Source organism: Centropristis striata, chromosome 22 (genome assembly GCF_030273125.1).
Source record: "Centropristis striata isolate RG_2023a ecotype Rhode Island chromosome 22, C.striata_1.0, whole genome shotgun sequence".
NCBI classification, from domain to species: Eukaryota; Metazoa; Chordata; class Actinopteri; order Perciformes; family Serranidae; genus Centropristis; species Centropristis striata.
In genome coordinates this window covers 14,528,239-14,542,560 of record NC_081538.1, presented here as the reverse complement: position 1 = coordinate 14,542,560, position 14,322 = coordinate 14,528,239, and the positions used below count along the sequence as shown (strand labels likewise).

Sequence of the window (14,322 nt, the reverse complement as noted above, 5' to 3'; positions counted from 1 at the left end):
TCAGACTGAGCAGACAGCGGTTCATATCTGAATAACAGAAGTAAAGGTGGTAGGATCCTTCCTTCGGAGTCGGGTCCTCCGGAGGCGAGGCAAGAATCCTTCCTTTCACTGGTGTAAAGCACAAATGGGACAGCCTTCGGAGTGTGCAGCTGTGCGTCATTGCGCTATCAGTTTAATAAAAATAAATAAATACATAAATAAATAAATTCAGCGGCGCAATTTCAAAAACAGTTCACAACATGGATGTGTCTTTGGCATCAGCACTCTGACACATATTTGTAAAAATGGAAGAAGATGCTTTAAGGTTGAATCTCCACGATTTAGCAAGTAAAAGCCACAAAGTGGATTACCAATTACAAAATTACCAATAAAAAGACACAAAATGACCAAAAAAAAAACACTAAATTACAAAAAAGACACCAAATGACTGAAAAAACTAAATTACTTTAAAAAAGACACAAAATGACCAAAAAGAAAGACACAAAATTACAAAAAAAGACACAAAATGACCAAAAAATACACAGAATTACCAAAAAAAGACACAAAATGACGGAAAAAAAAACTAAATTATTAAAAAAGAAACAAAATGAGCAAAAAAAGACACAAAATGACCAAAAAAGACACAAATTACAAAAAAGACACGAAATGACTGAAAAAACACTGGAGTACTTTAAAATAACACAAAATGACAAAAAAGACACAAAATTACCCAAAAAAGACACAGAATTACCAAAAAAAAACAACCAATTTTTTAAAAAAGACACAAAATTACCCAAAAAAGACACAAAATTACCAAAAAAGAGAAAAACACTAAATTACTTAAAAAAGAAACAAAATGACCAACAAAGGACACAAACTATTTAAAAAGACACACAATTATTAAAAAAAGACACAATTTTTTTTTTTTTAAAAAGACAAAATTACAAAAAAAGTAATTAAAGGAACCTTCCACACACAACAAGGTAAAGTGCCATTAAACTTTCATATCAAGGTGGGGGCCACAAAATATCGTCACAAGGGCTGCGAATGGCCCGCGGGCCGTGAGTTTGAGACCCATGCTTTAGAATTTGAGGCTTTTTTGTTGGTTTTTGACTATTTTTCATTCTGCCGGTATTTATCGCATAAAAAATGTTCACCATGCTATTTTGATATAATTTCTTTCAGCACAACCTCACCTATACGACCTGATCATTATTTTTTTCATTTTGACCTACACACCAAAGCACACACATTTTTTTAACCAAAACACACAAAAAACATTTTATTTTTATTTTTACTAAAGATACAAAAATAACTAGGCCTGCAAGCAGGACTGAACAGGACCAAGCAGAGTGGAGCCGTCGGAGGAGGCCACATCGGGCGCGGCGCTGTGGGCTCAGTCCCTATGCGTCCCAAATGGCGTGTCTGTGTAAAACATGTTACTTCCTGTAGCCAGCGGGGGGCGCTATGACTGTGTGTCAATAATGACATGTGGGTGTGGTCAGGGCTGGACCCTCATCAGGTGTGGGAAATTTGGGACAGATTGGACAATGTATGGTCAAGTTATAGAGTCTGGTGTATTATGGCGAGATGCCATATTTTGCCGGCATGCCACGCCCACATATTGGAAGGTCAGTAAAGGTGTTGATATGTTATGTTCCCAAAGGGCTTGTAATGGTATTGACCAACTTAGAAGTCAATGTGATTAAATTTGCAGGCGGAGTTTGGTAAAGTATGCAACGTGGTCATTTTGTGAAAGGGGGTGTGGATTAAGCATAAGGGGTGGGGCTTTATGAAATATTGTTATTTAGAAGTGTTAAGGGCTGGACTCTGATGAAGCATGAGAAGTTTGGATCAGATGGGACAAAGTATGTAAAAGTTATAAGGATGTATAGTTTTGTGGCAAGACGCCATATTTTGCCGCCATGCCACGCCCACATAGTGTGACAGTCGGTAAAGCTTTCAATAACTTTTGATCCCAAAGTACAAAGCCCTTGTGATATTGACCAAGTTTGAAGTCCATGAGGTGAAATCTGTCGGAGGAGTTCGTTAAAGTATGCAAGGTGGAAATAAGAAAAAACGATGAATTGTGCGAAATTCAAACCAAGATTGCAGACTTTCAGTTGGGTTTGAGGTATGGGTCCGAGAGGCTTTTTGGTGCATCTCCACATGATTCATGTGTGTACCAAATTTTGTGTCTCTACATGAAGCCTACTGCTAGGGCTAATTATAAAACATGCGACTACCTGTTGCCAGCGGGGGGCGTTCTGACTGAGTGTAAATATTGATATGTGGGTGTGTTCAGGGCTGGACCCTCATCACAAATGAGAAATTTGGGACAGATTGGACAATGTATGGTCAAGTTATACAGTCTTGTGTGTTGTGGCGAGACGGCATAATTTGCTGCCATGCCACGCCCACATAGTGTGGCGGTCAGTAAAGCTTTTGATAACTTTTGATCCCAAAGGCCTTGCGATGGTACTGACCAACTTTGAAGTCAATCAGGTTAAATCTGTAAGAGGAGTTAATTAAAATATGAAATGTTGTCATTTAATGAAAGTGGGCGTGGATATAGCATAAGGGGCGGGGCTTTATGAATTATTATGATTTAGATGTGTTAAGGGCTGGACTCTGATGAAGCATGAGAAGTTTGGAGCAGATCGGACAAAGAATGGAGAAGTTATAACGATCTCGTGTTTTATGGCGAAATGCCATATTTTGGGCGCCATGCCACGCCCACATAGTGTGAATGTCGGTAAAGATTTGAATAACTTTTGATCCCAAAGGCCTTGTGATGGTACTGACCAACTTTGAAGTCAATCAGGTTAAATCTGTAGGAGGAGTTCATTAAAATATGAAATGTGGTCATTTAATGAAAGTGGACGTGGATATAGCATAAGGGGCGGGGCTTTATGAATTATTATGATTTAGAAGTGTTAAGGGCTGAACTCTGATGAAGCATGAGAAGTTTGGAGCAGATCCGACAACGAATGGAGAAGTTATAACGATCTCGTGTTTTATGGCGAGATGCCATAATTGGCGCCATGCCACGCCCACATATTGTGACTGTCGGTAAAGATTTGAATAACTTTTGATCCCAAAGGCCTTGTGATGGTACTGACCAAGTTTGAAGTCAATCAGGTTAAATCTGTAGGAGTAGTTCATTAAAATATGAAATGTGGTCATTTAATGAAAGTGGGCGTGGATATAGTATAAGGGGCGGGGCTTTATGAATTATTATGATTTAGAAGTGTTAAGGGCTGGACTCTGATGAAGCATGAGAAGGTTGGAGCAGATCAGACAAAGAATGGAGAAGTTATAACGATCTCGTGTTTTATGGCGAAATGCCATATTTTGGGCGCTATGCCACGCCCACATAGTGTGAATGTCGGTAAAGATTTGAATAACTTTTGATCCCAAAGGCCTTGTGATAGTACTGACCAACTTTGAAGTCAATCAGGTTAAATCTGTAGGAGGAGTTCATTAAAATATGAAATGTGGTCATTTAATGAAAGTGGGCGTGGATATAGCATAAGGGGCGGGGTTTTATGAATTATTATGATTTAGAAGTGTTAAGGGCTGGACTCTGATGAAGCATGAGAATTTGGAGCAAATCGGACAAAGAATGGAGAAGTTATAACGATCTCGAGTTTTATGGCGAGATGCCATAATTTGGCGCCATGCCACGCCCACATATTGTGACTGTCGGTAAAGATTTGAATAACTTTTGATCCCAAAAGCCTTGTGATGGTACTGACCAAGTTTGAAGTCAATCAGGTTAAATCTGTAGGAGTAGTTCATTAAAATATGAAATGTGGTCATTTAATGAAAGTGGGCGTGGATATAGTATAAGGGGCGGGGCTTTATGAATTATTATCATTTAGAAGTGTTGAGGGCTGGACTCTGATGAAGCATGAGAAGGTTGGAGCAGATCAGACAAAGAATGGAGAAGTTATAACGATCTCGTGTTTTATGGCGAGATGCCATATTTTGGCACCATGCCACGCCCACATAGTGTGACTGTCGGTAAAGATTTGAATAACTTTTAATCCCAAAGGCCTTGTGATGGTACTGACCAACTTTGAAGTCAATCAGGTTAAATCTGTAGGAGGAGTTCATTAAAATATGAAATGTGGTCATTTAATGAAAGGGGGCGTGGATATAGCATAAGGGGCGGGGCTTTATGAAATATTATGATTTAGAAGTGTTAAGGGCTGGACTCTAATGAAGCATGAGAAGTTTGGAGCAGATCAGACAAAGAATGGAGAAGTTATAATTATCTCATGTTTTATGGCGTGACGCCATATTTTGGCGCCATGCCACGGCCACATATTGTGACTGTCGGTAATAACGGTTAGGGCCACAACCTTAACCCTAATTAGGGTTAAGGTTGTGGCTAACCCTAAAACAGATTTAATCCCATTGACTTCAAACTTGGTCAGTACCATCATAAGGCTTTGGGGAACACAACTTATCAACACCTTTACTGACCTTCACAATATGTGGGCGTGGCATGACGCCAAAATATGGCGTCTCGCCATAAAACACAAGATCGTTATAACTTTTCCATTCTTTGTCCCATCTGCTCCAAACTTCGCATGCTTCATCAGAGTACAGCCCTTAACACTTCTACATAATAATTTCCCTGTGAAGCCCAAAATATGGCGTCTTGCCATCTAACACCAGACTGGATAACTTCACCATACATTGTCCAATCTGTCACAAATTTCTTACACGTGATGAGGGGCCAGCCCTGAACACACCCACGTGTCAATATTGACACACAGTCATAGCACCCCCCGCTGGCAACAGGAAGTCACATTTTTTACGCCTAGCCCGAGCAGTAGGTTCCACGTAGAGACACAAAATTTGGTACACATATGAATCATGTGGAGACGCACCAAAAAGCCTCTTAGAGCCATACCTCAAACCCAACAGGAAGTGTGCCATCTTGGTTTGAATATCGCACTATTCAGCGTTTTCTGCCATTTCTAGCTCGCATACTTTAACAAACTCCAGATTTTACCCGATCAACTTCAAACTTGGTCAGTACCATCACAAGGCCTTTGGGATCAAAAATTATTGAAAGCTTTACCGGCGGTCACACTATGTGGGCGTGGCATGGCGGCAAAATATGGCGTCTCGCCATAAAACACAAGATCGTTATAACTTTTCCATTCTTTGTCTGATCTGATCCAAACTTGTCATGCTTCATCAGAGTCCAGCCCTTAACACTTGTAAATAACAATATTTCATAAAGCCCCGCCCCTTATGCTTTATCCACGCCCCCTTTCATCAAATGACCATGTTGCATACTTTACATAACTCCTCCAAGAGATTTAATCCCATTGCCTTCAAACTTGATCAGTACCATCAAAGTGCCTTGGGGAACACAATTTATCAACACCTTTACTGACCTTCACAGTATGTGGGCGTGGCATGGCGGCAAAATATGGAGTTTGCCATCTAACACCAGACATGTATAACTTGACCATGCATTGTCCAATCTGTCCCAAATTTCACACAAGTCATTAGGGTCAAGTCCAGAACACACCCACGTGTCAATAGTGACACACAGTCATAGCGCCCCCTGCTGGCAACAAGAAATAATATGTTTTACACCTACCCCGAGCACAGTGGTATGAGACACGCCATTTGGTACACATAGGGACTGAGCCCACAGCGCCCCCTTGAAAGTCAAAAAAATTCAGCCCCTCGCGCAGGAAGGTCGTAGACACATGAAATTTGGTAGATACATGTATCATGGGAAGACGCACCAAAAAGTCTCAAGAACCCATACCCTCAAACGTACAGGTAGTCGGCCATTTTGCATCAAAAATGCCATTTCCTGCTGTTTTTGCCCATTTCCAAAATGTGGCGTCTCGCTATAAAACACGAGATTGTTATAACTTTTCCATACTTTGTCCAATCTGGTCCAAAATTCTCATGCTTCATCAGAGTCCAGCCCTTAACACTTCTACATAACAATATTTCATAAAGCCCCACCCCTTATGCTATATCCACGCCTCCTACAGATTTAACACCCTTGACTTCAAACTTGGTCAGTACCATCACAAGGCCTTTGGGAACAAAAGTTCTCAAAAACTTTACTGACCCTCACACTATGTGGCCGTGACATGGCAACTAAATATTGTGCCTCGCCATACAACACAAGACTGTATAACTTGACCATACATTGTCCAATCAGTCCCAAATCCTAAATCTTTACTGACGGTCACACTATGTGGGCGTGGCATGGCGGCAAGATATGGCGTCTCGCCATCTAACACCAGACTGGCTAACTTGACCATACATTGTTCATTCTGTTGTTCAATGAACACACCCGCATGTCAATATTGACACACAGTCATAGCGCCCCCTGCTGGTAACAGCAAGTAACATGTTTAACACCTACCCCGAGCATAGTGGTATGAGACATGCCATTTGGTACGCATAGGGACTGAGCCCACATCGTCGCGCCTGACGTGGCCTCCCCCAACGGCTCCACTCTGCTGGGTCCCGTTCAGTCTTGTTTACAGGCCTAGTTATTAGGGACCGAGCACTGAAAGTGCGAGGACCCTATTGTAATTGGTCTGTCCATTATTATTATTCTTTGTCTTCCAGAAAATGTATCGCCTTTTTGGGGCCTTTATCATATTCAAAAACTCTCCATTTTTGGAATATCCATACATCACCGCTGAAATTTACGTATTCTAGTGGTCCCGGGAATGGGCGTGGCAAAATGACTCAACAGCGCCCCCTCGAAAATCAAGAAAATTAAGCCCCCAGCACAGGAATGTTGTACAGACACGAAATTTTCTACGCACTATATATATATATATATATATTTATATATACACCTTAAAATGTTTTAAGAGATTATAAATTCATATTAAACAGTGACTTTAGATTTTATATGTTATAAAGGGTCAAATAAAATATGTATTCAATGCTCTTGGATTTCTATGAGCTGTATCATGTTCATGAGGATCACCCATTACAGCTATTCCAAATATATTATTGGGTTATAATAATAATAATAATAATACATGATCTAAGAAATGCTCTTGTAAAAACTAGAAAAAAAGTCCAGAAAAAGATTTTTTTTTAAATCTAGAATATGATCTAGAAAACAAATATCAAGAAAATCCATAAAAATATCTAGAAATATCTAGAAATGCTTTCGAAAACTCTAGAGAAGGATTAAGAAATATTCTAGATTAAAAAATATATATATTTTCTGGATTTTTTTCTAGTTTTTACAAGAGCATTTCTAGATAATTTTCTAGATTTTTCTAGATCCTTTTAATTTTTCGAAATCTTTCTAGATATTTCTAGATTATTTTCTAGATTTTTCTTAATCTTTCTCTAGATTTTTCTAAAGAATTTCTAGATTCTAGATAAAAAAATCTAGAAAATCCAGAAAAAGATCTAAAGAAACAAATATCTAGAAAAGCCATAAAAAAATCTAGAAATATCTAGAAATGCTTTGGAAAACTCTAGAGAAGGATTAAGAAAAATCTAGAAAAGATATTGAAAAATTAAAAGGATCTAAAAAAAATCTAGAAAATGATCTAGAAATGCTCTTGTAAAAACTAGGGAAAAATCCAGAAAAAGATTTTTTAAAAATCTAGAATATGATCTAGAAAACAAATATTTGGAAAATCCAGAAACAGATCTAGAAATATCTAGAAATGCTTTCGAAAAATCTAGAGAAGGATTAAGAAAAATCTAAAAAAAATAATCAAGAGAAATCTAGAAAAGCTCTAGATCTCTAGATGTTTTTTCAATATCACCTTCTAGGTTGTTCTAGATCCTTCTCTAAATTTTTCTAAAGCTTTTCTAGATATTTCTAGACTTTTTTCTCAATTTGCTTTTCCTATTTTTTTTATGTTCGTGTCACAGTGTGTGACATCATCGCAAGAGTGTAGAGGGAGAGAAAATATTGTCAAAAAATAAATCATTGTGGACACACACCGGCATTAGCCCCCGTGGCCCTTTCAGAATTTCCCCTGAGGAAATTTTCTAGTTCTAAATATGCTATTGCTACACTTAATGGCAAAAATTGCACTGGTCTGTTGGACTTGAACAAAAATAAACAATATTTTTGTTGCTTAAGCTTATGTATTCAGTCATTATTCAATGGTATACTAAAAATCCATGTGAAAAAAAAATACTTCTCACTGTTCTCAGGTCAAATATTTATATTCGATTAAAATGCGATTAATTTCGATTCATTAATTACAAAGCCTCTAATTAATTAGATTTTTTTTTTTAATTGAGTCCCGGCCCTATAGTTAATGATATCGTACTGACAATTAAAACCATCCAACCAAACCATCTAGGGCAGGGCAACTGGCAACTGTTGGACTGTTGGATTTAACAATTTTCTTCAAATAAACCACTTAAGAGTATATTAAGTAGTTCAAATTAGTCCTAATACTTCTCACTGTTCTCAGGTCAAATATTTATATTCGATTAAAATGCGATTAATTTCAATTCATTAATTACAAAGCCTCTAATTAATTAGATACATTTTTTTAATCGAGTCCTAACCCTAGTAATTATACAACGCTAGTACCTGCCAGATCATACAAACTCAGTTGATACGACGAATTTTAGACAAATAATGAAGCAGACAACAACTAAAACATCTCTCTGTCTGTGCATTTATACATTTTTTTATACTTTATTGTTACTTTTAATCTAAGTCCTTTGCTATAAGTTTAAAGGTCCATTCTGACCTCCTGAGTGTGTAACAGTCAGCTTCAAGCCGGAGACTCCTTGGAAAGTAATAACTTGATACTTTGGCATTTGTCAGAAAAGACACAAAATTACCCAAAAAAGAAACAAATTGACCACAAAATGACACAAAATGATCAAAAAAGACACAAAATGACCTTAAAATGACATAAAATTAAGCAAAAATGACTCAAATTGACCACAAAATGACAGAAAATGACCACAAAACGACACAAATTGAGCAAAAAAGACACAAAATGACTCAAAAAAGACACAAAATCACCAAAAACAGGAAACAAAATCACCAAAAAAGACACAAATTGACCACAAAATGATCTAAAAAAGACACAAAATGACCAGATAAGACACAAAATGACCCAAAAAAAGGACACGAAATGACCCAAAAAAGACACAGAATGACCAATAAAGACACAAAATGAAAAAAAAAAACACACACAAAATGACAAAAAAAAGAGACATGAAATTACCAAAAAGACTAAAACACATTAACACATGAACACTTTAACACAGTGGAGACAGAGCTGACTTCCAAAATGATTTGGCGACCCCCAGAAAACATCTCGCGACCCCAATTGGGGTCGGGACCCCAAGGTTGAGAATAGCTGCATTAACCAACAAGATTCTTATGCTGGGACAGTATGCATTCATTCCAGTCATTTATTTATGGCTACATAAAGATATTAATCCCTTGTTGAACCTCTAGGTGTCACTATTTTGTCATCCTTCAAAGCCTCCTCGAGCCTGCCTTGGTTTAGGAGGCTTTAGTATTGAAGAAGTAAAGGTAAAGTCCTTCATGGACTCTTTGATATACCCTGAGTGTGTGCTTCTTTATTTACACTGATGCAGTGTAGGCCTAATGCCCGCCCCACATGGTTCCAAAACTATGGTCTCCGGAAATGTAGGAGTCCTTAGGGTGCACAGTTAGGGGACACTGAGGATTTAGATTTACTTTTAATGTTATAAGTAACATTAGTAATACACAAGTAACAGTACAGACTATTCTCAAATCTAATCTTTTTTTCTTTTTGTGTCTTTGTAGTTGATACACAACAGTTTCCTGTTTCTTTGTTGCATTTTGTGTCTCTTTATGGTCTTTTTGTGCCTTTTGTAATTTTTTGTGTCACTTTGTAAGAGTTTTGGTATTTTACAGTTGGTTGTTTTGCCCCTTTTTTTGTCTCTTTGAGGTCATTAAGGGTCTCTTTGCGGCCATTTGTGCCTATTTGTAGTTGTTTTGTGCCTTTTGTAGTTTCTTATTTGATTATTGTTTGTCAATTTGAGGTCATTTTGTGTCTTTTTGTAGTAATTTTTTCAGCTAATTGTTTTGGGTTTTTTTAGTTTTCTTTACTTGCTGTTTTTATTTTACCCGTTTGCCCTCACTTGTGTCTCTTTGAGGTAATTTATTTTCTCTTTCTAGTCCCTTGGAGTTCCTTTGCAGTTGTGTCTCTGTTGAATTTTGGATCCTTTTGTAGTAGTTTTGTGGCACTTTGTAAACATTTTGGTCTTTTGTCATTTTTTTGTGTGTTTTGCCCCTTAGTCATTTTGTGTCTCTTATTTTTCTTTGTTTCTCTAAGGGCATCTTGGTTCTCTTTTATAGTAATTTTAAATCTCTTTGGGGTCATTTTCTTGTGTCTTTGTAGTCCCTTTGAGTCTAGTTGTAATTCTGTGTCTCTTTGTGGACAATTTGTGTCTCTCTCAAGTTCGTTTGAGTCCCTTTGAAGTTGTTTTGTGTCTCTCTGGGGTCATTTTTGCTCTGTTCCTAGTCATTTTGTGTCTTTTTCAGGTAATTGTGTGTGCCTTTCTTGCTGTTTTATGTTTCATTGTGGTCATCTTGAGTCTTGCAGGTGAAGGCCAGGGCCCCCTGATACTTTAGGCAAAAAATCATCAGCAGAATAATAACATAGTAAATTGAGAAAATGTGAGTTGGGAAAAAAATGCGGTCTGGTATTTAACATATTTACAATGACAGTTTTTAACCATCACTCCTCAGTGACATGCCTCCTTGGTAAAAGTCTGAGAGCATTTTCTACTTATCTAGATAATCTAGATATCTAGATATCTAGGTATCTAGATAACAGACTCCTAAAAAAACATGGGGAGTCCAGAATGATGACACTGATATAGACAAAAAAAATAGCATGAATTCAGCCAGAAAGTGAAGATATCCAACAATGATAGGCGAACTAAGAATAAGTACATTATACGTTCTTTATATGAAAGTCTGGCACCCACAGTGTCTGCTTAGAAAAGTTTGGTCCTTGGACAAATGTAGTTGATGACCCAGTGGTGGACTAAAATGCGATTAATTTCGATTAATTAATTACAAAGCCTCTAATTAATTAGATTTTTTTTTTAATTGAGTCCCGGCCCTATAGTATAAAACCATCCAAGCAAACCATCTAGGGCAGGGCAAGTGGCAACTGTTGGACTGTTGGATTTAACAATTTAAAATGATTACACTTTTTTTCTCTCCAAATAAACCATTCATTTACATGACGCTGATTTTTACTTATTAAATCTCTCTCTCTCTGTCTCTCTCTCTGTCCCCCCCCCCCCCCCCCCCCCGGCACAAACGAGCCAATCAGAATGCTCGGATTGCCTCCTCTCTCTCTCTCTCTCTCTCGCTCCTGCTGTTCACCCCCCCCCCCCCCCCCCCCCCGCGAGTCCACCAAAAGCGGTCCTCCTCCTCTCGTATCAGACACACACACACACACACACATGCACGCACACACACACACACAGTCCAAACCCCCAGAAAAGCCCTGCTGAATCCTCACACCGTCTGTCAGCATGGGGAGCGCTTGTTTTTCCCGGGACGTTTGTTTGTTTATCCTCCTCATAAATACTTGCAGGGTGATGGGGAATGTCGGACTCGCAGGTAAGAGCTCCCCTTTCCTCTCTGTCTCGCTTTATTGTCCGCATTCAAATGCACTTTTCGGTGGCTTGAGTGTTACCGGCTTAACGGGAAAATGATGGCAACATGAGTGAAAAACTACCGTGAATATTCTTACGAGCTCATTAATTTAACAAAGAATCATAAGGCACATGTAGGACACTTAAAACTTGCTAGTAAATAATACGTGCACAAGGCAAGTTTTATGATAATATTTTAATATACTTTTTTAAGCCACTGTGAGTTAATATTAGTGTCGTAATGGTGCAACAATACGCGCAATGCCGCTAAAAACTCACATTTACGCGCATTTCTGTGCAATAAATGCATTTTCTGTGCTTATTTGTCAAATCGTGCTTGAACTATTAATGTTAAAGTCTTGGTAGTAAGTCAGTTTTACATCGCAGTTTACGCCAAAGGCATTTGAGATGCGCAAAATGGATTTTCAGTGGGTTTAAGAGACTTCAGTGGAACTTAGGTTTCCTGCGCGCAAAGGTCAATTTCAATCGGAAACCGCAGCTTGCTCCCTGGGTTAAGCACTCATTGGAGTGAGAGGGCTGCCTGTTTTAATGTTTCACCGTGCGTAAAATGGTGCAAATGATTTACCGACTCCAAGTAACGCCAAGCCGCTAGAGAGCATCTTGTCTCCGGATTTGGTGGCCCGTCCGAAGCAGGAGGAGGGAGGTGGAGGCTGTGTGTGTGTGTGTGTGTGTGTGTGTGTATGTTAATGGAGGTTGATGGGGGTGGTGGTAGTGGCAGGAGAGCAGTCCAAGTCCCAGGAGGAGCAGGCAGGCAGGCAGGCAGCAAGGGCCCAATATCGACCAGGCAGCAGCAGCAGCGTCCCACCTCTGTGAATGCACCAGGAGTCAATATTGAGACAGTGAGCCACCATGCACTAAAGGCTTTGTCAGAACCAGGGTTTATAAAACACACTGCTGCACAGAAGAGGATCTAAAGTGAAACAGTGTGCCTCTTCTTGCAGCATTTCACCAAAAACATCTCTTAAAAGACTTGTTGCTACTTTTGTTCTCCCTCTTTTCACTTCAGCTCCAATAAAACACTCACTGACTTTTTTTTTTTAACAGGAAAAATATTTATTGTAAATTCCATTTTATCGTTTATTTATTGTCTTTATACAGCTGAGCCGGGCAGAGTGCCAGACTGAGAGCAGGGGCTGAACCACAGGCAGCTTCCAGCCGGGTTACCTAACTTACACACAGGCTATTTATACTCTGATGGAGGTAGAGGAGCAGTGTGCTGATGCAAAGCTCTGCTGAACGATAGATACGACAGGAGAGACCAAAACATCTCTATATCTGTCCCTGGGTCCTCCCTCCCTCTGTGTGTGTGTGTGTAATGAGTTGGCCTCCCGCCCTGGGATTCAGGCCCAGATGTGACTGGCTTCTCTATCAATAACCTGATCAATTAGGAAACCGTTAAACCCTCTGTCCTCTGCATGTTTTATGGGGCTGGGTCTTGACTTTAGAGCTCTCACTCATTGTCACACAAAAACATAATTTGGCTGACACATTTGGCATGGGTGTCCTGGGATCTGGACGAGTCAATGTTACATGCACATTTATAGCCGTGAATTGCACTGACAGGATTAGATTCAACTTGTTTTGAAACCAAAAAAGAGAAATAAGTAAAGGCTAAAGGTTCCCACTCTTTTTGGCTGGTGATCCGAAGCTTAAAGGGGTTCAGTTTGGTATTACACTCCTATAAAATTGGTGGACTGTGAGACACAGATGAACTTAAAGGAACAGTGTGTAGGATTTAGGGGATCTATTGAATATAAGGGCTGTTTCCACTACAGCCCAATACCCGTAACAAGGCGGTTGTCACTCGCCAAAACGCCACTAATTTGAATAAGAGCAGTCTGGAGCGAACTTTGATAGGGACTTTTTGTCCCTGTTGAAGAGCAGGGCCGTTTTTCTCCCCTGAAAAAAGCCTGGTTACTGATTGGATAGAACGCTATGCAGGATGTGACATAGTGACACGCGCCATTTGTAATAGCCTGTGAAGCAGTGTTGCCAATTAGCGACCTTGTTGCTATATTTAGTGACTTTTCAGACCCCCTTAGCGACTATTTTTCAAGAAAGTGACTGGCGACAAATCCAGCGACTTTTTCTGGTGTTATTGGAGACTTTTGGAGACTCGTTCTTACTCTTCTTAACGAGCCGTGGGGCCGGAGGCTCGTTAAGAAGAGTAAGACCGAGTCGAAGTGGCACAGTCCTCCTGCAGCAGTCTCTCCCAGCTGCAGAGCCAGAGGGGATGTTAACCCCTTTGCATCCAGTCTGCAAATTGCTAATAGGCTAACAGTTAGCTCTGTAGCAGTACAGTGTGTATGTGCTGCTGCTGCAGGAGGTGTTCACTTAGCGATCTCCGGTGCCGGACACTCTGCACAGTTAGCCATGCCGGTTAATTCAAGATCACTATATTTATGATCAGCGGAGACGCTGTGCATAATTATTCAAGCTGCTTTTTTTATGATCAGGTGCTGACGTTGTGCACATTAAGCGAATTCTGAACTAGGGATGCAAATTATCGATTAATTCATTAATCGTTAGTTGATTGACCTTATCGATCGATTGACGATTAACTGATAAGTGGCTTTTTTCCTGAGAACATACATTTCTCACGGTGTCTTTAACGTTAAGCAAAATATTGCTTATATACTGAATAAAAAA

At 39.3% G+C, this 14,322-nt stretch overlaps 1 protein-coding gene across 2 annotated transcripts in view; it reads left to right on the top strand.

Annotated features, from left to right (window-relative positions):
* Positions 1-11,476: 11,476 nt before the first annotated feature.
* scube1 (signal peptide, CUB domain, EGF-like 1) overlaps positions 11,477-14,322 on the top strand; it is a 226,835-nt gene continuing 223,989 nt past the window's right edge. For both annotated transcript variants that reach the window (XM_059325535.1, XM_059325534.1), the window contains exon 1: positions 11,477-11,617. In XM_059325535.1, the coding sequence (XP_059181518.1) occupies positions 11,530-11,617 (88 nt within the window). In that variant the 5' untranslated portion in view covers positions 11,477-11,529. The remainder of the gene's footprint in view (positions 11,618-14,322) is intronic.